Genomic DNA, 23519 nt, shown 5'->3' with positions numbered 1-23519 from the left:
ACACATGGTAATATGCCCAGATGCTTCTAAATGAACCAAGTTACAGCTAAACATTACTGTGTGAACCCTGCTGTCTTCTTAGTCCAGGAGGCTCTCTGAGAAGATGACATCTCACATAACCCCCAGGGGACAGAGGTTTAAAATGCCCTCCTGCACCACACCACCACCCTGGCTTATGTCTCCATACAGACCACCCAAATGGAGCTTTCATTCCCAAAGCCACAATTTTCTTCCCATAATTAAGCCCATCTAATTATTTTAAATGAGCAAAGTAAACAGCATGTGCCAACATCTGTTATAAGTTTATTTTCTTGAATATCTTGATTATTAGGAACATCTTTGATTGTAATAATGTAACTATAATGTATATCCATCTGACTTATAGGATAAAAAATATCCAAGTAAGCATACAAATGTTATGAACAATAAAACTGTATGGCATTGGATTGTCATCTTTACATGATGTGTAATTAATATGTAACCTTAACAGTTAATATGCTAGAGACCCATAAGCTACGCGAGTCATCCGGTCCAGTCCCAAGAGAGCTCGGATAGTAGTCTCTGCCTGGGAACCCATTCCATGCATGTAGTGACAGATCATATGTCGCCTACCTATTTTATTAACTGTCTGCAACTACATGCAATATAACACTTGTATACTACAAAGGTGTCATAGTACAGACTAGATATAGACTTTTCGTCTTGCTGTATGTATTTAAGCTGCTACGAGTTTCACATTTTTAAATTGAAAAAGTTTTCTTTGGAAATTTAAAGCTTTTAATGCTATGCTAGAAAAAAGAATGAAAGAAAGAAAGAAAGAAAGAAAGAAAGAAAGAAAGAAAGAAAGAAAGAAAGAAAAGTTAAATTGCATCCAAACACTATATTGTTTTGTTTTTTTACTGCAAAGAATAATGTGCATTATAATGACTTTATAATATTAACAACATACCAGGATGACAGCCCAGATTGTGAATCGTATGATGATCTTCTTGTTCATTTTGCGGTAGAAAAGGAAAATTTTTCCTGCCTGTAGAAAGGTATTTTATAGTTTAGCACTCAGATCTTATATAAATGCTTATAGATAGACGGTTATACTGTAGTATAATGTAGTGTTTTTATCTTACAAGGCAATAATCCCAGTCCAGATGGAATTAAATGAACCATGTAGGTGTTAATTCAATGCTGTAGATTCTGTTGTGAACTCACTAAACCATTCACTAGACTCCATTGACAAAACATCAACTAATATGCAATTAATACACTGTTTGATTGGCATACTCTAAAGCTCAAACAGTGTAAATCTAAATTCCACTAAAACCAGAATCCCACATCGTGGCCCTGAATGCTGGACTACAGGGTTAGCCTGAATGCTTCACTCGTATAATGGTGGATTTGGTAAGGCTGCTAGCGGATGTGCTGGTTATGTCCCTGACACAGAGGTCGGGTTTCACTGCTCTCCACGCTTACTGATTAAGCTAGTGATGACGAATGTGGCTCAGCCGAGGACACGCTAGAGGATGGACACAAGCGCCAAGGGCCGACACCTGCCGTGTTCTCTAAGGCGTGTTGATTGACGGACTTGCCTCTAACTGTTTTTCATCTCCGCCCTCAGGGAAGAGAGCAATGTGTCCAGGTTTGCACGGCAAGTTCCCACCCCTCAAGAGCAATGCCACTACCAAGGGGTGAGAAAAGTTTTGGTTGTCTGATAGACAGTGCTATAGTATACTATACTACACTAAACATGGTCTGTTTCCCTGAGAGGAAGCAGCTGTGCATCTGTGTAATTAGTCCAGCCCCGGTCACCTGTAATAACAATGTTAGGCTCTTTCATGTGGTGGGGTATGAGCAGGAAATTAAAGATGTTATTCACAAATATTGACCATGTCTTTACAGAAGAGGAAGCAATTCAGCACTAAACTGATAAAGGTGTTTCAAATGGCATAGTAGGGCCTAACATTTAAAAGGAAATACTGATGTACTGACAAAAAAAAGAAAAATTATTATAAATTAAAGGTTTTAAATTCATACATGAACAGGGAGTGATTAAGGGAAACGACTCCCCTTTGGATAAGTGCAAAAACTCTGAGCAGCCACAGTGCAGAGTATATTTGAAAATTGGGAAGATTAAGTACATACTGAATGTAGCGTATGTAATTTAAGGTACAGATTACATTTCTTGTAGTTTCTGTTACAAGTCTGTGAAAGTAACTTACTTGCATGCCTATGAATCCCATGACAATAGAATTAATAGTACCTAGGACTCCTTCAGGGTCAAATGGCTGAGTTGTTTGATACAAAGCCTGTGAGGATTAAAAATAATTACAGTAAACATAAAACTTTTGTAATTTCTCTCTGGCTAATAGAATACAGAGTAGATCTATGTGTCCTCCTTTTTTGTGGGGACTTAATCTTACCTTGCATGTTGGGTGCCAGTAGATATTGTTTCCTAATAACCACCTATCTATATATGCAGCAGCCCCTCCTGTGCAGTTTGGGTACAGACCATTATCTCCTATACCTCCAGCTCCTAAATACCCACTGTAGGAAGCAGGTATAGAATTCAGTGCTTGACCACACCAAAATAGAATGTAGTCATTTTCTCAATTAAGCGCTGTTACTTGAAGAGTAGCGATTGAATATTTATATATTATATTCTGGACAAAAATGAGATGCAGAAAACGTATCCATTTCTGAAGATAGTAAGCCGTCTGCATGCGTGTCAGTGCCTTTATAGGGTCAGACAGAATGAGAACGTATATAAAAAAGGAAGAATAGGAGATGAGAAAAAATAGAATAATTAAATTGGTGAACCAAAAAAAAAAAAACAAAAGAGAAAAACATAAAGGAAAATAGAGGAAGATGGATCCTCTGCCTTTGCTTCCTTTTAGTGCACATGACAGACTGAGATTGGCTAATTATTCCCTCTGAAGCATTTGCCACACACTCATAAATCATCAGGAGTGTCTCATAAGAGCTGCAGAACATGCCAGCCTGCATGCTCTCTCTCTCTCTCTCTCTCTCTCTCTCTCTCTCTCTATTTCTCTCTCTGTCTTTCTCTCTCTCTCTCTCTCTATTTCTCTCTTTCACACACACAAACACACAAATCAAGCCATAACTGTGTATACCTTTATGTCCACACAAAATACAAAAGCATTATTCAAGACACGTTAGCTTAAAGGGGCATTACGCTTTGACGTTGATGAACAGTGATAGTGACGTACCTGTCACCCAGTTAACAATGTTAACGTGATATATGAATAATACCATGATAATATTACATTAGGATCAAGCTCAAGGATGTAGATTAAACATGTGTCAGAAGTGCATTATGCTCACAAATGTTTTACTGCATCTGAGATTTATGCATGTGTTTCTGTGGAGTTTCTGCAACTCACGTAGGGCAGTTGGGCACAGGCAGCAGGAAGGTGACACACAGCCACAACGTCTCCAGCAGCAAAATAAAAATCCACTCAGGCCAATAAAGCACCACATCCTGAACAGGGCTCCACCAGAAGATCTGGAAAAGTCAGTGATTTCAATTGACATTTCGGAGTGTTAAAGTTTTAGTGTTGTGTGTTGTGCTTGAGTATTCAGAAAGTTCACAACTACTGATGCTTGTGCACCTGACTTGATGGGATCTCTTGGAAGGGAGAGAACATCTGCATCAGTGACAGGACGAAGTAGGTGAAAGCCAGACGCTGAAGTACTCCAGGTATCCGCAGCCAGGACCATGAGACTTGCACACAAAATAGATGCACTATAAGCTCGAAGTTGTGTGTTCTGTCTTCCTTAATCTCTAGAGAGTCTCACCATTTATTTAAAATTAAGAGATTAATTTAATAAACTCTATATTTAATAAAAGTAAACATTTTGCATTAGTTCGTCCGTCCATCCACCCGCCCATCCTTCCATCCATCCCTCCATCCATCCATCAATTCATTTATTCATTCATTCATTCATTTTCAGTGATCACGTCCTGGTTAGGGTTGCGGCTGTTCCGGAGCCTGTCCCAGAAATAAATGGGCATGAGACTTCAAGATAACATGGCTATTAGCACTCTAGAGTATCAGAGTTGAGGACTCTGACTGTCAATACAGAGGTGTGACCTGCCTGGCGGAAACTAATCACACTTATTTGAGGCTGAGGGGTGCTGAAGATCGGACACAGACAAGAAGATTGATGCTAATCTGTGCATTTAGTTAATTGAAAACCTCTTTGTGGCACATAGAGGAGGACCGTGTGAAACAATATAATCCCAATCATCGATCCAACAAATCAAATAAGAAGCGGAAACACTTCACCTCGCTGCAGCATGAGAGGAAGTGAATTCAGTGACTGATGGTAGCTTTTAGTTAAAACACACAGCCGTGCTTTTCGAAGGAAATGTACTTTCCACTTTATCCTATCTTACTGAATCATGAGCTCTAAAGTCGATTAAGAGGTGGAGGTTAAAGGCAGCATTATGTTTCTTTAAATGTGTCTTATTATTATTATTGTTATTATTATTATTATTATTATTATTATTATTAGTCATACAAAGGTGACAGATTCCTATTATGATGCATTTGATATACTATCTACAAAATTCTTTCATCAAGGCAATACATCTGGCATCTCGGAACACAGATAACATTATTCTGTTCATATATATATTCATTATATATTGCCAGGAAGCGATCAGTACATCTCTGCCATAGTCCATGCTCCCATGTTATTGGCTAGGAGACATGTAACTGTCAGGAACTTGATGAACGTTCACTGGGCCGCTGTTCTGTAATAATGCTTATGCCACCATTATTGCTTTTCTGTAAATCAAGCCCCTAGACGTGCATCTTTGCCTGAACTGGGTCTGACAGGAAAATAATCCACTGTATCAGCAACCCTATACTATGCTTATGTGGTGTTTGATGCTATTGACGAGTATTTCATAATTTCCATGAAGTACTCGGGCATTAGATAAAAGTGACGATTCAGGTGGGAGAATTCTGCTATTTATGATAACAGCTTTAATTCTATTACACAAAGTTCCGTAGAAAAAATGTCCAGCTGGCACTGTGAAACTCGATCGCTCCTAATTGGGCATAAAAGCAGGCTTGATTTTACACTATGCACCTCAGTTAGTGGTCCCTTGATATGATGGAAAGTATAACAATATTTAGTTTAACCTAGTTACAGATACATCTACACAAACATTAGTGAGGCTAATGTACAAGCAGCAACCTGACTGCTTTTCTTACTTAATGTTGTCATGGGTTTAATAATGTCACATTGCTCCTTATAGATCGTGTTCTATATATGTTAGCTATTTAATTTTATTACTGTCAGATGTTTTCTTCTTCATTCTATTTGGCTGAACTGATGTATAGCACAGTCTGTAGGAATTACATTAAACCCCTAGTCTTACACGCATTAGTATTACACAACACATCTCCTGCATTCGAGTTTGGTGCATTGTGTGAAGGTACTGTGCATTGTGTGAAGGGCAATCTGAAGCTCTGGCATTTTACACTATATGTATTATACAGTATCTGAGAACTTGACATTTAGGATATGCTATATCACAGGAAAAGGACTCTTTGGGGACCTTTAACTATTTTACACCTGAACAGAATCAAGGGGATTAGATTTTTCTGTAAATTATGCACCACTAACCGAAGAGGAACCTGATGTGGTCTTCTGCAGTCTTACTGTTGTGCATTCTCAGATGCTTTTCTGCCCATTGTGGTTGTAAAGAGTGATTATGTGAGTTTCTGCAGCCTTCATAACAGAGTGGCACATTCTCCTTTGACCTCTCTTATCAAAAAGGAAAGTGAATTCTTTCTGGCACCAATCTGTTTCAACTCTAGATTTGTGTGTGTTAAGATCCTGAGAGATGAGCAGTTTTGGAAATAGTCAAACCATCACGAAATCTGGCATCAAGAAAAAACTCCCATATTCACTGAGATTTTTTCCCCTGTTCTGATGTTTGATGTAAACATGAACTTGCCTGTACTATCCTCGTTATTTTATTAAGTAACTGCATGAATGTGAAGATGTGTGCATGAAGATGAAGATGGTGTTTGTAATAAAGTGGTTGTTGAGTGAACTGGATTATGATTTTATGTGTTACTCACGTAAACCATCTCTGGGGCTGTAGTTAATAAAGCAGAATCCGATGAGCATCAGCACCACTGTTCTCCAGCTCAGTTTGCGCAAAAGTTGGAACCTTGTCACACCTTTCCTTCGCATAGAACTAAATGCTAACATTACAGATGTCCCTATGATGAATACAAACCTGGACAAAAAGAACAAAATGTATTCTTTATATTTATTGCAACCAATTGATACCACAAAAGCTGTACTGTTTCAGTATTCAGCTACAAGATAATGCTATTAGATTTTTAGTTGTAGTTGTTTTTTTAAACTCTCCTGCATGTTAATTCATTACTTAATATTCAATATTTTGTGTGTTAGCTGAAGTGGATAAAAGCTACAAAAGTATTGCAACACAGATTATCCTGAAGTGCTAGAAGTGCCATTTCCTATTCTTCATTTAATATATATATAAATTAGTGCATGGCGACTTGCTTCAAATTCCTGCACCCAAAAACTGGCCTTTATTTCAATGTTTCAGGCTTAATGTTCACGGTGGAGAAAATGGATTAATGGGTGGTATGTGTACCATACTGCAGTGTGAAAAAGGTCTGGAATTGAATCATTTTGTAGAGAGATTTAGCTTCTGGACCTTATTCCACATCTTCCGTATAATCAGAAAATGGAAAGTAATCATTCTGTATTGATTTATTAAGTACTTGCTGGAAGCTTACCAGGGCATTACAAGATCGGCTATGGTAAGGCCTGTGAAATGCAAAAACACACACACACATACACACACACACACACACAGACACACACACACACACACACCACACACAAACACTGATTGAATACTCACAATTTGGGGAAATGTGAATAAAGCAAAAAGATGGAGTTCTATGAATAGCATGTATTATCCTTTAACTAACTGAATTACAATCAGACAACCGGTCTAAGGGCATCAAACATTAATGACATCCATATTACCACTGCTATCTATTCTAACTGAATGGCATTATTCATAGCATGTTCATATTGTTAATGCTAAAAGATATACAGGGAGCTTTACACTGGGTTCATTACACTATGACTACTCCTGCAGATGCACTTTGTAATGATCCCCATTAAAAATTAAACATGCATCCAGAGTTAATCCTGTGAGGACGATTACAGATATTTATCTTCAGGACAAACCTTTGACTAGAAGTGGACAGACATCGATAATGAAGATGTGATGAAACAGGTGGAGTAGGAGACGTAGAAGGAAAGGTACAAGGAGAAGAAGAGGAAGATAGCAGTGATAACAATCTAATCAACAAGAAATATTTTTCAGATTTGTTTCCAATCAGTAAACATTGGTTATTTAATTCTGAGGAAAACAGTGGCTTCACTGGATTAAATCAGTAGATTAACGGAAGTATCAGTGACATTCCTAGAAAGTATAACAATTACTGCAGGACAGGAAATCAGTCCAAACTGAAACCTAAGCCGTGATTGTAAAATCATATTGACTTTGCAGTTCAAAGCAAAAATATGAATTTTGTTTAAATAGTGTAAAACCATCACTGCAGTGCCTTTAAAAACATAAATCAAAACATTGCTGATAGTGTACATCACCACAGTGCTTTCAAATAATGTACACCATCACTACAGTGCTTATAAATAGTGTACTTCACCGCAGTGCTTTTAAATAGTCTAGATCATCACTGCAGTGCTTTTAAATAGTGTGCATTATTGCTACACTGCTTATAAATAGTGCAGTTTGTCACCGCAGCCACTACTGCTCTTTTACATACTGTTCATTATCACTGTAGTGCTTTTATTCTACAGTCTACATCACCACTTTCTGAACAGTAAAAGACCTCAAATCGCATAAAAGATACTTCCAAATTGACAATGGATTTAACTTCTTAACGATTTACCTAAGACAGCTAAGCTTGACACACAGACACATATTATTAATACTATCTATAATATCATACTTAATTATACTTAACCATTCCATGGTGCATGCTGAAAGAACCAATATCCTCCACCTCCATAGTTCACAAACACCATCAGGGTTATAGAGAAGCTACAGACACATCACAAACATACACAAGCACCAAAAAATAGATTACCACCTTATTTTTAACTGCAATATGTCATTCTCAAAAGGACATACATATTTTCAGCTTCATGCTGTAAATAATTTGATATTACATTTATGCCTATAGTGGATATCAAAAGTCTTCAAACTCTGGTTAAAATAGTAGGTTATTATGATGCAAAAATAAATCATGTCTTCCACCTTTAAGGTGATATAAAAATCAAAAAAACTTTTAGGGTGAAAATCGAATATAAACGGTTCTAGGAAATAAGAAAAAGAAAAAAAAACATATAACTAGATTTATAAAGTTCGTCGCAACAAACTTTGATGTTGGCTTTGACGAGGCAAGTATTCGAAAAGGCCGGTGCTTTTTGGAGGCAAGTGGACATAAGGGTCAGTGTTACTTTTGGAGGCAAGTTGTTAGGACTCAGCCCGGACTTTGGCCACGTGCATCTGTTTACGTTCCTCGTCACATGTCTGCCCTACCTTCGTCTGCTCCTCCCTGTCTACACACCTGTTCCCTATTGTGATTACCCTGTGTATTTAACTGTGCCGCGTGCCGCGTTGCCTCAGCACGGAATCCACTGTTGTCTTGTCCTGTCTTTAGTCCGTGTGTTGTTTAGTGTTCCCTTTGTTATTAAACCCCGTTTGTTTTGCTATCCCGCGTTTGAGTCCGTTTCTGTCCTGCCTCATGACACAAGTGGACATAAAACTTGTGAAATCTAGTGGAGAGCTAGGGTGCCAAAACATTTGGAGGCAAGTGGAGACGAGCATGTGATGTCATCAGAATACCCGTGAGGAAGTTCCCCTCATTGATCTGAGTGTTTTGATATGTCACATTTCCATGTTGTAAAAAGTTTTTTGATTTTGCATAATTTGGGGGCGGGGCTGCAGCACAACCGAAAGGCCAGTCGGTACACCAATTTAAAAGTTTGTTCAGAGTATCACCCTAAAGGAGCTGGCCGAGTTTGGTGTAGATAGTTCGAAAGCTTGCCGAGTTATAAACCTCCAAAGTTTATAATGGAGTCTATGGGAAAAAGGCCAATTTGAGACCCGGTACTGGAAGTACCGGTACTCGGATCGCTTAGAAAAGTAATAGCAACAAACTTCAGACTGGGGTCTACAACATATCCGAATCTGGTGCATGTGGCTCGAAAGCTCAATGCCGCATTAAATTTTATAAATTTTTGTCTAAGCTTAAATTGTCAGGACTCTGCCTGGACTTTGGCCATGTGCCTTTTGTTTATGTTTCGTGTTCACGTGTCTGCCCCGCCCTTGTCCTTTCCTCCCCACCTCTGCACACCTGTCCCTTATGTCTAAATGATTGTCTTGTCTATTTATTTGATCCGCGTTGCCTTGTGCAGCACGGAATCCTCTGTTGTCCTCGTCTGGTTTGTCTTTGTTCTGTTTAGTGTTTTTTAAGTTAATAAATCCTGTTTTTCAAGTTAATAAATCCTGTTTTTCGTTAAGCTGTCCTGCATTTGGGTCCGTTTTTATCCCGCGTCCGTGACATGAATAGGAAAACAGAATGTTGGCGTCTACAAAGCCAGATACAAATTCTGTATGATTATCATCTAAACATCTTCTTCTGAGGAGCTTGCACAATTCATGTAAAAGAAAGATATAAAAGAATTTTAAAACATTACATGGAATATTGAGACGTTCACCATTAAAAACAAACATTACATTCAATCAAAATGGAAGAAAACTTATCAGGGATGCTGCCAAAAGACCTACATTAAAGGAGCCTTAGAAATATCTGCCAAATACTGATTACTCTGTTCAAATGTATTGGCTATATGGTAGTAAGAGTAGTATGGTCATCTGTTTTGGAGCAAAATCTGAAGCCATCTGTTAGACAGATGAAGATGGAAAAAAATCTAAGAAATCCAAGTCAACAAAGAAATGGTTTCAGAAGAATGAATCAATGAATATAGATGTTATGGAATGGCACTCTACAGATGTAGAGCATTTTTGCAGGGTAGAGTGAACTAAAATTGCCAAATAAGGTGTTTGACACTTACTTAAAGACTAAGACTGAGTGCTGCATTACAAGCAAAATTAGCTTTAACAAAGTATTATTCAAATGCTTATGTAACCAGGTTGTCATTTGTTGCTTAAAATATTTCTATTTGGTTTTAACTTGGATTTTGCTGGTTGCTATATCACATAAAAGGAAAAAAAAATACATGAGTTATTATGCTTTATTTTTTTTATATCACAAAAACTTGCTATTTAAACAGTGTGTGTACACTTTTTATATCCACTGTATATACAATACAACTGTGATTCAGCACTTCCAGCATTTAATCAAATATTAATATTAAACAAATATTAATGTCAAATATAATAGTTGGACATATTTCAGACACCATAATAATTTATATGATCTTTTCCTTTTGGATGGTCCAGGTTTTTGGCTATTGATTTTCAGTAAATATTCAACTTGTCTGTATTGTAGTCATAATTTCAAATCCAGTCCTAAGTTAAATTGGTGGTTGGTGTGAATGTGTATGTGCATGATGCCCTGTGCATGAACTGGCATCCCATCTGGGGTGAATACTCTTCACTTTGCAACCAGTTTTAATAAGATTGTCTCGGGATCCACTATCACCAGGATAAAGCAGATAATGAAAGTGAAAAAAATAATGTTAAAAATTTTGATTTCATGATATTATGAAATGTTAAATAACTTTGTTGACTTGTTGATCTAAATCAGACTGACTAAATAAAGTCTTACTGTCTGTGTATATCTAGGTATGTTTATAAGTATGTCAATATTGTTTGTACCAATATGTTTACATCATATATATGATGAAAACTGAAACCTCTAAAACAGAGTTAACCTTATTTCACATGCTTCATTTATTTAAATATGATAGCACCACTGTGAGCCAAAATGTGTTTTTTTCTAGCTATTATCTGCTATTAATGCAAAATCAATACGTTTACTGAGCTTCAAATTTGATTATTGTCTTTTACCATTTATGAATTTTTCAAGAAAACAGTCTCCAAACCGCTGCTTTTAGTGCTTTTGACAACTCCCTGTCTGCCACTTTGTTGGTTTGAATTGCTTGAATGTGGCTTCAACCAAAAGTGATGTAATGCACAAACATATTTCAATGCTTCCAACAACACATCAAGCAAAACACAGTTTTAGAAAGGATTCATCAGTCTTTCGGAAATGTCTACAACAATAAGGAACGAGTATAATGTTCACTTCTCTATAGAAAGTAATAACCAAGATACCGTCGCATTTCAGAATTGAAAGCTAAGGGTAAACACTTCTGTTTTATATATTGTGTGAAAAATGCACTGTAAGGTAATGCAATCTATGTATTATGAATCACTCAGGAAATGAATGCTTGCCCTCTGAATCTCCTCACACAGAATCGCTGACTAAAGCTCTCTGCTGTAATTTATTAAAGACATGTAGCTTAGTACATGGTGCCCAAGTGGCAGTGTAGTGAACACTACATTAAATTAGCAGCTTTCGTTTCTATGCTTCTTCAAAATGTATGTTTTGTTTACATGCAAATTCTCTGTACACTGAAGAGCATTATATCCACCATTACAACACAACCAATAATATCCCAAGTGTAAGACTTCCAGTGTCAAGATTATGGTTCATGTGGTTTGTTCTCTCTGGAATTTGTCCATCAGACGCTTTTTAAGTACCACAAAGAGATCAGAGAAAAGCCCCAGAATAGACTCAGTGATAAAGCTTACTGTATCTGTACTGGCCCTCCCTTGTTTTTCCTTATGAAATTCAATTAAGAGATCAGAACAGAGACCATTACTGCCCCTTTTAGGCCTAACCTGCTGATACAAGATTTTAATCGTTTGCCATCTTCCAAAGAGGACTATTAAGTATGACAGATCTCTCTTGCTCTCTTTCTCGGTTTCTTTCTCTCACTCTCTCCCACATGTGCACACACATACACACTCACTCACAATTTGTGACTCCATCCATTAGTAACCATAGTAACAAAGACAAAGGTTAAGTCGTTTTCCAGATGAGACTCAAGCAGATTTCAGCAGTATAGGAGCCTATCATTTTAATTAAAAGCTTCCTGGTGTCTGACAAAATGTTATGCTTTATGTTGAAGAAATCACTTCTAATAGATTAAACAATTAACTTTGTCAGGGTCTCATTTATGAGAAGAATACCTAGAATTTAAGGCAAGTTTCAGAAAGGACATACAGCTGAAATAAAGTTGGAACAATTCATTTGGATGTATTTTGAAGCCCATCCTAAGGCAGGCTTAAGAGGGAACATTCATTCAGACTGTAACTTGGAATGCTAAGTATTATAATCAATATCACTAAAGTAACATACAATAAAATAACATATAAAGTCCAAAACCCAAACTAGCAATAAGTGGTCAGTATAAGACTAGGATTTTAGGCAGTAGTAGCTCAATGATCAAGCTTCTTGTTAATGACCAGAAGTTAGTGGGTTCAAAATCTCACTGCTGATAGCATTAATGACTAGGTCGCATATATTAACTCGTTGTAATTGGCTTCAAATTAAAACATGAAACAAAATTTCTTGCAACCTTCATTTACAATGGGACTAAAGTGATAATGTGAAAAAGCAACCATTTCACCAGGAGAAATGACTTTAAATTTGTTAATTAATCTTTGTATTATCAAGATTTCATTGGCAAGTATTAAATGTGTCATCCTATCTCTAATTGAGTATATATCATGCCCTTAACCTTTCTGGCTGCAACTTTATAATCATTTTGCAATTAAATTGTGCATAGTTATCATGTGCCATGTAGCTACAAAACATCTGCATCTCAAACAATTCTGCTAATTAACAAAAATGTCATGTTCCACATTTTAACAGTTAAAAAAAAGTGTATATGCTGTACACAAACTCTATGTTCTTATTTCTCAGATATCTAGCATAAACCCAGTGAACCGGTTAATAATAATTATGAGAAAACTGGCAACAGGCTTTCCACTGGCAAGATTAAAACTCAGATCCTTTTTAACAAATTAAAATGGCAGCAAAGTCTCCAGTTATAGTGCACTATATCAACATCATGTCAGTGGTATCTGGCAAATTGACTGCAGTGCTTCTTTGCTCAGATGACAGATTTCTTATGTCTTCTTATGTAGAAAGTTTTAACTTATTGCTAGACAGGTGATATATTAATCAGCCTGGAAGGGAAAAAAATAAGGCAAAGTCTCAAATGTATTATATTCTAAAAAATATATAACAGTTGTAAATGTAGGCACCAATAAAACTCTTCATCACTGAAAATATGAACAGCAGAATCTTCTTTATATAAATGTTATAAGCATAAATAACCTCTTTGGATATTAAAAATAAATAATATAAACCTTAACAGGAAGAACAATTTAAAGACAACTTAATACTGCCAAAATCTTTCTCTCTCTCTATTTCTCTCTATCTTTTCAGATTGATCAGATATGGCTGGTGCTTTGGAACATGTGAAATGATGTGTTTATCACCCTAGGAAATTTGAACTCAGATGTTACTCTATAATTACAGTACATTAACATTCCATAGTATTGCACCTGTAACTACAGTCGTATGCAAAAATTTAGGAAGCCCTGACAATTTCCATGATTTTCATTTATAAATATTTGGATGTTTGGATCAGCAATTTCATTTTGATCTATCAAATAACTGAATGACACAGTAATATTTCAGTAGTGAAATGAGGTTTATTGGATTAACAGAAAATACACAATATGCATCAAAACTAAATTAGACAGGTGCATAAATTTGGGCACCCCATCAGAAAAATCACATCAATATTTAGTAGAGCCTCCTTTAGCAGAAATAACAGCCTCTGGACGCTTCCTATAGCCTGTAATGAGTGTCTGGATTCTGGATAAATGTATTTTGGACCATTCCTCCTTACTAAACATCTCCAGTTCAGTTAGGTTTGATGGTTGCCGAGCATGGACAGCCCGCTTCAAATCACCCACAGATGTTCAATGATATTCAGGTCTGGGGAGTCGGATGGCCATTCCAGAACATTGTACTTGTTCCACTGCATAAATGCCCGATTAGAATCTGAGAAGTGTTTTGGGGCGTTGTCTTGTTGAAATATCCAGCCCTGGTGCAACTTCAACTTTGTGACTGATTCCTCAACATTATTCTCAAGAATCTGCTGAAATTGAGTGGAATCCATGCAACCCTCAACTTTACCCAGATTCCCTGTACTGGCACCAGCCACACAGCCCCACAGCATGATGGAACCTCCACCAAATTTTAATGTGGGTAGCAAGTGTTTTTCTTGGAATGCTGTGTTCTTTTGCCACCATGCATAACGCCCCTTGTTATAACCAAATAACTCAATCTTTGTTTCATCACAGCACCTTATTCCAAAATGAAGCTGGCTTGTCCAAATGTGCATTTGCATACCTCAAGCAAATCAGTTTGTGGTGTGTGTGTAGAAAAGGCTTCTTTCGCATTACACTTTCCCGTACAGCTTCACCTTGTGCAAAGTGCGCTGACTTGTTGAATGATGCACAGTGACACCATCTGCAGCAAGTTGATGTTGTAGGTCTTTGGAGGTGGTCTGTGGGTTGTTTTTGACCTTTCTCACCATCCTTCGCCTTTGCCTCTCGAATATTTTACGTGGCCTGCTACTTCTGGCCTTAACAAGAACTGTGCTTGTGGTCTTCCATTTCCTCACTATGTTCCTCACAGTGGACACTGACAGATATATATCGCTGCGATAACTTTTTGTAGCCTTCCCCTAAACCATAATGTTGAACAATCTTTGTTTTCAGGTCATTTGAGAGTTGTTTTGAGGCCTCCATGTTGCCACTCTTCAGAGGAGAGTCAAAGAGAACAACAATTTCCAACTGGCCGCCTTAAATACCTTTTCTCATGATTGGATGCACCTGTCTATGAAGTTCAAGGCTTAATGAGCCACCAAACCAATTGTGTGTTCCAGTTAATCAGTGCTAAGTAGTTACAGGTATTCAAATCAACAAAATGGCAATTATTGATTTGAAAATCAAAACAAAATGCCAAACAAAATGCCAAATGCCAAATTTATGCACCTGTCTATTTTCCTTTTGATGCATATTGCACATTTTCTGTTAATCCAATAAACCTCATTTCACTACTGAAATATTACTGTGTCCTTCAGTTATTTGATAGATCAAAATGAAATTGCTGATCCAAACACACAAATATTTATAAATGAAAATCATGGAAATTGTCAGGGGTTCCTAAACTTTTGCATACGACTGTATAGTGAGACTATGTATGCACTGCTAGATATGAATTGCAGAAGTACATCTTATGTAAATTGAAATGTGTATCAAGTTTTGGCTCTTGCAAATACACACTTATTTCATTTGAGTATCCTAACAAGACACTCTATTATCCCTCGAAAAGCCTGGAACATATTTTGGCAAAACCCATAATACAATGGCACAGGAACTGGATAATATCCTTTTACAGCTGTCACATGTCAGGATACACAAGCCAAAACTGATAAATGATAGATGTTAGATAGATGTTAATAAAATGAAAAAGATTTACATGAGATGTCAAACTGTAACATCAGCTACATTATAGTCGCATGTATAGTTAATTTGTAACTACACAAGCATTGACACACTAGACACTAAGACAACATTTGGCATGACACAGAGAAAACCATTAACCAAAGAAAATGGGCTGCTGCTTTTCAGAAGGCAAAGCAGGTGTAGATAGATTAAAACATCTGGTTTTATAAGCACTCTTTCTTTGAAAATATGGCAGAAGTTACTGGAACATTAAACAGCAAATTACCTTTAGAAAAAAAACAACAACATAAATTGGTGTTCCAGGAATACTCTAAAAAGTCATATCTGCTTACATTTTATTTTATTTTAGAGCAGACCTGTTAAGAATATTGATTTAATCTTTAATGTTTTACTCATACGCGCATACAATATAGAGAAATACTCTTCTCTTTCATTAAAATGCAAATGATGATGCTTTTATACCCTGCTTTAATCTATATAGGGAAGACTGGATTTAAAAGTGCCAGTAATATGAAATATGATTTAAATTTGTTTTCAGATTGTCCGGAAAATATCATTAATAACTGTTGGCAGATTTTTCCAGCTAAATGACATATGATCTCTTTTACTCAGGTACTGATCTGAGAACTCATATCCTATCCAGCTCTAAAATCACAGGCTGTTAAATATGTGCTGATATGCCGCCACTATTATTACATCAAATTTTAGGCAAGAGGGAGGTCAAAGCCACAACAGTTTCCTGTTTCGAGAGAGACATGCTTTGTGTCTGCCCTGAAGCCACTATTACATCCTGCTGGGCCTCCAGATTAAATCGCATCACCCCTAGCCAACAGCAATCCACTGTTCCCTACCACAGACGCATAAGACATTAGAGATGATGCCTCGAGCAACCTCTAGATAACAATGGCTCAAGTGAGCATGTGTCCAGTCTATGACCTTTTAGCTATCTTGGTTGAAGATATATCCAATAGTTTCTTTTTGCAAATGCAGTTTGGATGAGAAAACAATTAACATACAGTACTGATAGCAATCTCCATGCACCTTCTGGTGTCTAGAGAGCAGAATCTCGTGCTCTCATTGCCATGGCCCAGGTTTGGTTCTTGGGCAGGGAGCTAGCACAGTGACTGAAGAGCTAACTCTTAATGCCGGTCCCAATCTCTGATAAAATGCTATGGTTGTGTTTGATTTGTCTACTGTGTAAAACCTGTACCAAATCAAATATGTGGACCAGACCTGCTGTGGCAACCCCAAACAGGACGCAGTCGTAACAATAACAAGTGATAACAATCTCCATATATAAATAATCTAATAGTGGGTGACTGCTAAATATCAAAAGAATTTCACGCTGTTATAGAACTTACCCTCGGAATGTGTCTAATGATTTTAAACGGGATGACTTTGGTTGGCTTTGGTCCACACTAGCTCCATTTGTGTCCTCTTCCTATGTAACAAGCAAACAAATGTCAAAGAAACTGATACAATCAGCTCTACTCAAAGAAAATAAAGGTTGTAAAATATGACAGATATATTGGATATACATTTGAGCAAATGTGCAATAGTCTGCATATCTGTGGTCTAAACTGTTGCTTATATTAATATAGTGGACTAGATGAATATCTTTGGTCAGCATGAACAGTTTCTCTTATTTTACAATGAAGAACTTCCCATTTCCCATATGGCTTTGTGCTGGCAGAGAGATCCATCACAAAGGAATTAACACAAACATCTTCCTGCTCTGGCTCTTTCAATGGCTGAATGTAATGCTACAGACCAGGCTAATCAAACTAGGATTCTTTGACCAGACAAATCAAACTAGAGCTCATAGTACATTGAACAGACAAAATCACAAGAGACATCAAATAGTGTATCTGGTATTATTTTTTCAAATATACTTGATAGCAGACAATAACTGTATTTGTTACACTACATTTAACCAGTAGAGCTATGGCTTAGCTAAATAGTCTGATACTTACTCTTTCTGTGGAGAATTTAGCTCCACAACAGCAAATGAGTTTTTTTAGTTTTAATGTGCAGCTACATCTAAAATACATAAAATAAATGATTTAATATGACTGTATTGAATACATATCATGTTCAGAACTCATAATGTAAATCTTATTACATGGAAATTATAATCAATTACATTACAATATGTCTGACTACTAGCATCTGTGTCATGCACTAATACACGAATTGCTAAAGTTTTCCTGAACTCATAACAGTAGCTCAGAGTAGCCCAGACATGCCATTGCCTGCTTAGGAATCAACATAATCACACTATACCGCACAACTATTGTAAGACATTGTATTTCAACTAGAAGCAACAAAGTTTATTATTCGATACAACTTTAATCTGTTCACGAATTTAAAATGTACTCTAATTGTATGGACGCTAAATGCTCCAAGGTATTCCAACCGTAGGACCTTACCTAGTAATTAGGAAAAGATGAGAAAAGATTATAAGCTGTAATTGATTATGATGATGAGTCTAATGATTAAGATGATTATGTACACCTATATTTATGTTTCTTTGATTGATTTAAGCAGTCTTTGAAATAAGACTGTTGTTAAAATGGTGTTACCTGGACACAGAAGGTACAGAGGCCCAAATACAAGCCAAAAGGACTAGAACAAGAGCAGTTACCCACAAAGCTGTGGAAATAAATAAATAAATAAATAAATAAATAAATAAATAAACATTAAACTGATTATTGAAAAATTTGGCTAGCATGATTTTTTTTTTAAAACCACAACAGACTGACATCATAGTTTTAATATACATTTATTAATACATGTACAGGAGACCACATTCAAAATCTGGGATTTTTTTGTAATAGAAATAAACTGAAGGAGTTAGAATTCTGCAATATTTAAAACAAAGAAAGTAATTGTTCAATATGTTGAATATTTAACATGCAAGATTCTGCACCATTTCTAGGTCCTTATTTAAATATAAGCAAATGTGTGATATTGACCATGTTAACTGCTTTGAATAAAAGGTCAGACTTTCCACATGTCTAATCTCTTCTACTGAAACATTAGTTCAGATTACACAATGATGAATTTGATCTAAAATGAATTGTTTTTTTTTTTAAAAAAAAGGTGTGGAGTCCATACCAGCTCAGGTGCGCAATGTATTTAAAACCAACAATTAAAATTCATGTAATGATTTCAAAGATTCATTCATGTTGTTGTCAGTAGAATAATTTGTAATGGAAATTGTTTTATGCAAAGTGCAAAATTTTCTCTAGTGGGCTTCACTGTATATCAGCTGAATAAGATCACTTTAGCATTCAGTCATTGCAGATTAGCAGTCTGTGTTCTGATTTCTTTACTAATGCCAGGGTTAGGTTACTTGCCTAGTCAGAAACTGAAATGGTAAACATAGGTTGTTTACAGGATGTTTTACTTCTGATTAATTCAAGCTATGAATTAATCCAAGTTAACAAGCTATGTAGTGTTCGTTGTTTATTTGACAAGCTAACCAAAATCAAACGATCTTTTCAGGCAAAAAAGTGCACTTGATCTAATACAAATGTCTTGTAGCAGTTTTAGACAGAAATAAAAAGAAATGAAAATTACTTTTCAAATGAAACAAGACATTAACTTAATTTCATCAGTTAAAAGCATTTTCTTTTCCTTTTTCAATGCTTGAGTACATTTAAAAGAAGCGACCTTTTTTCTTTTATACAAGCACATTTTAATTGGATACTTCAACTTTTAATTGAATAAGATTCTAAAATATTATCTATACTTTCACTTAAGTCTATTTTCCCAAATATTTTTCCCTGGTTCAATGTTGATGCTAATTACCTTCAAGTTAAACTTCTTAAGTAAGTATTTAATTAGGATTCAACATTCATGGGAAGAAATCATCTCAAATTATTTAAAAGGAATCTTGTGTGTTGGGAGACTCTGGGGAGTGCTGACTCATACATGAATCAATACCAGCAAAACAACATTCTCATTCAGGATGCAAAAAACATTATGTTTACCACTGTGCCACAGTGGATTTTGCAGTCAGGTTTTGCCACTGAATCACCAAAACCAAATAAAAAGCACCTTTACAACACTCTAATGTTGTTGTTGTTTTTTTTTTTATTTCTACTGAATTACATGCCTTTGAGCCATACATTAACATGGCTACATGATTTCATGATTGTTACGAGCAGGGTTGAAACATAATCCCTCTGTATCACAGAGAGACTCTCAAGAGCCTAATAGTTTCCTGTTGCATAGAACAAAAAACAACTTGTCACTGCAAAATCAATCTGTGCAACCGAAACCCTGGATCACCAGTAAGAGAGTGTGGAGAAGAATTTTTGATTTTTTTTTTCAATGCATGATGGAACACATGACATGGTTTGCCAGAAGGTATCATCTATAATAAAGGTTCAAGAAGAAAAAGTGAAACACTGGCAACCACCAAAGGTAAAATGGAAGGTGTTTGTGTGGAAAAACAAACACTAAAATGGCTGTTCAATCAGTAGGAAAATACACACCATGACACAAAACTAGCGATGTGCCCAAACCCTGTCCTAATAACTGGGTTGAAGGACTACTATTCCATGACCAGGAAATTATTCGAAACAAGATGCATATTTTATATTTTATTTCACCAAGAGTGTTTTTATTAATGAAATGACATTTATTAATTAAATTAATTGTATTTTTAAGAAAATAACTGACATTAATTTCTGACTCACAGAATGTTTTAATGAAGTTTATAGGGCCTGGCAAAGACCAAATGAAGCACTTGTAATGGCTGTATACACAAATCACCGACTGATTAAGAATAAGACAAAAACACTTAAATAGCCATTCTGAATAATGCTTCTAAGGAAACTTATCTAGAACTTATCAAGAATTAATAGACAGTAATAGAAAGCAATAAAAGCCTCTAATGCTACTTCATGTAAAGTCAAAATGATTATGAATAGATCTGCTTGTGCATCAGAGATCTTTAATGTTTTTAGTATAAAATAATAATTATATAATTATATTATTATATATAATATATATATAAATATAAAAAATATTTGGTATATAATAATCTTCTGTCCACTATCTTCTGTTTGTTTCTTTCTAGCTATAATTAATGGATGATTCACACACCAAACTCTGAAGCCATGACAAGCTTTTACACAGGCTTTTGACAGGCCTTTACACTATTACAAATATACTAACATATTATTGATATTACATATCAAAGAAAACTCATAAACACATAAAAGAAAACTCCTGGATCCTGTTACAAATATTGCTGTCTGTGCATTCTACTTGACTGTTTAATTCTCAAATTATGGCAACACTGAAAAGTTTTCTTTTAATAATAAGTAAAAGGATAATGGTGTCCAATGAGACTTAAAAAAAACATACATACATTAACGAAACTTCTGAGGACCAGGACAAAGTGGTTAGTGATGAATGAATAAATAAAGATGAATGAATAAATACATAAATGGCTAAGCCTCTGTTAATAATGCTGAGAAAAATATTGTATGGGTCTGGCATAGTTCTGTTCAAGCTTCTTTCTGTGCTCTCTGCCTCTAGCCTGCTGAACACCAGGCTGATTACTTAAGCTGTGAGAGCCCACCGGAGCCTGCATATAATCACCGGACAGTGCAGCTAATGGAAGCTCATCGTTTGGCTCAGAGTTTAGCAACACTGGCCATATATCTAGCAGATAATGGTTACTTACCCTTAAAGTCTGATCTACAACATAATCTGCACTATTATAAAATAGACTCTGCATTATGGAGCATGGTGCTTTCAAAATCCCATTATGTCTTAATCCTTCTTGCTCCTCTAATGTATTTCCCACAATGCTCCTCTCAAGGGGCATTTTCCAAAACAAACATGGCAGGAAAGCTTTTCTTTGAGCTGTTTTTGAAGAAAGGGGCAGCTGAATTGAATCAATATTGCACGGATCCGGCCCCTGGGATTCAAAAATGTACTTCTCTATAGAAGTCCAGATCAGAACATTCTGCTGAATCAATCAAGGTTTATACAGATAAAAGAGAATGTTTGATATGATGAAATCAGTTATCAATAGTTAAAATGTTACACTGTAAATGTGTTTTTATGTTACCTTACATCTGTTATACATCTACAGACATATAAATCATATGTCAAGGTAAAATCTTTACTGACATAGAAGGACAGATTAATGTTCCCACAGTAGGAGCCTGACTGCTAATTATACAGACTATACATAAACTGACAAAAAGTAGCAATAACATTCTTTTATACAATGATTCAAGTAACTTGTACTTACGTTGGTAGGTGCTATGTGGAAACTTATCCAGAGAAATATAGCAGGTTACATTATGTGCATCTCCAGGTGTGACCCAAAGAGAATAATGTCCTGCCTCTTCAAAAAGATAGCTTAAGCTGGAATGATGGAAAAGTAATTGTTAATAATAACAACTATGATAGATTATACATGACTATGTGCATTTTTACATAGGATAAACTGTGGTAACTTCCATGACATAATATGTAAAATGAATAGACATGCATATAATGAACTGCACAAGATTAGATTACTAGATTACTAAATATCCTACATATATACTATATGGCTTAAAGTATGTAAAGTCACCTGACCAGTCACACCTATGTGCATACTGAATATCGCATTTTATTCCACCATTTTGCTGTTATAACAGCCTTCAGTTTTCTGGGAAGATTTTTCACTAGATTTCTGAAAGTGTCTGTGGAAATTTCTGCCCATTTAGCTGCAAGAGCATTAGTGAGGTCAAGTACTGACGTCGAGCAAGAGAGTCTGGCACTCAGCCAGAGTTTCAATTCATCCCAAAGGTGTTCAATAGGGTTGAGGTCAGGACTCAGTATATTCTAACATTGGCAAACCATGTCTCACATTCTATACAACAGCAGTCCACAAGCTGGAAAGCATTTGTGCTTGGCCCATAGCTCCAGTGAAGAGAATTTTTTTTATTTTACAGCATAGAAGGACATTCTAGACAACTGTTTGCTTCCAACTTTGGGACAACTGTTTGGAGATCAGATGCAGCTGCAATGTTCAGGGGTCCACATACTTATGACGATATAGTGTATAACTTCACTCTTCCTTAAGAAATTAATTATTAAATCAAATAACTTCTTGCTTAAATTCTTATTTAATCCATTTTATTCTTATTTAATTCAGTCATTACATTTTAAACCATATAATTAGCAACTACTGCATTTTATACAGTAAGCTTTTTAGAGCTCATACATTGACTTTTGCCGTTAGTAAGCATTATACTTTATACATTATACTATAATGTTTAATGTTACATTATACTATAATTTTATTGCACGTATGTACATAAATAGTAATTACAAGTGTTGTTCAAGAATTCACTTATTAACCTCTGAACTTTAAGATAGCATTTATGGAAAGCTTTTATTTTATTGTATAATGAAAAGATAAGGCCCAGTATTCATGAGGCTTGAGAGAGCCATCTAGAGCATGGCAGGTAGAAATGCACTTCTTGACCACATTCTACCATCTCCTGTTTCATGTGTGAAATGTGTTACAAACATTCATTGATCGTTCTGGGGATACCATCCGCCATGTTCATTTGAGGAGGAAGGGAAATCAATTGTGGCTCCATCTGGAAAGGGACCTCGCTATTGATCTTTAAGAATCTTAAGACTAGACCCCAGCCTGGGGCCATGCTGTTTATCTGCACCTTATCATTTGAAACCAGATTCCTGTTTAATATCCCACTAACCTTTTAATAAAAACCCCTACATGGAATGCTTCAGTTCAGACTCTTAGGCCAGGATTCTTTATAAATATGGTTACTGAATCTTT

General features: G+C 36.0%; 1 protein-coding gene across 3 annotated transcripts in view; it reads right to left on the bottom strand.

The window, feature by feature from the left end:
- si:dkey-192p21.6 (uncharacterized protein LOC565246 homolog) overlaps positions 1-23519 on the bottom strand; it is a 29889-nt gene that overhangs the window by 4654 nt on the left and 1716 nt on the right. For all 3 annotated transcript variants that reach the window (XM_060872626.1, XM_060872628.1, XM_060872627.1), the window contains exons 4-15: positions 21972-22087; positions 18277-18346; positions 17668-17734; positions 17056-17135; positions 8073-8149; positions 6807-6837; positions 6114-6274; positions 3624-3736; positions 3396-3517; positions 2415-2538; positions 2214-2300; positions 950-1027 (exon numbers count right to left, since the gene is read on the bottom strand). In XM_060872626.1, the coding sequence (XP_060728609.1) occupies positions 950-1027; positions 2214-2300; positions 2415-2538; positions 3396-3517; positions 3624-3736; positions 6114-6274; positions 6807-6837; positions 8073-8149; positions 17056-17135; positions 17668-17734; positions 18277-18346; positions 21972-22087 (1126 nt within the window). The remainder of the gene's footprint in view (positions 1-949; positions 1028-2213; positions 2301-2414; positions 2539-3395; positions 3518-3623; positions 3737-6113; positions 6275-6806; positions 6838-8072; positions 8150-17055; positions 17136-17667; positions 17735-18276; positions 18347-21971; positions 22088-23519) is intronic.

The sequence above is a fragment of the Tachysurus vachellii genome, chromosome 6 (assembly GCF_030014155.1).
Source record: "Tachysurus vachellii isolate PV-2020 chromosome 6, HZAU_Pvac_v1, whole genome shotgun sequence".
NCBI lineage: Eukaryota > Metazoa > Chordata > Actinopteri > Siluriformes > Bagridae > Tachysurus > Tachysurus vachellii.
The sequence above is the reverse complement of the archived record's forward strand: the minus strand, read 5'-3'. Positions and strand labels throughout refer to the sequence as shown.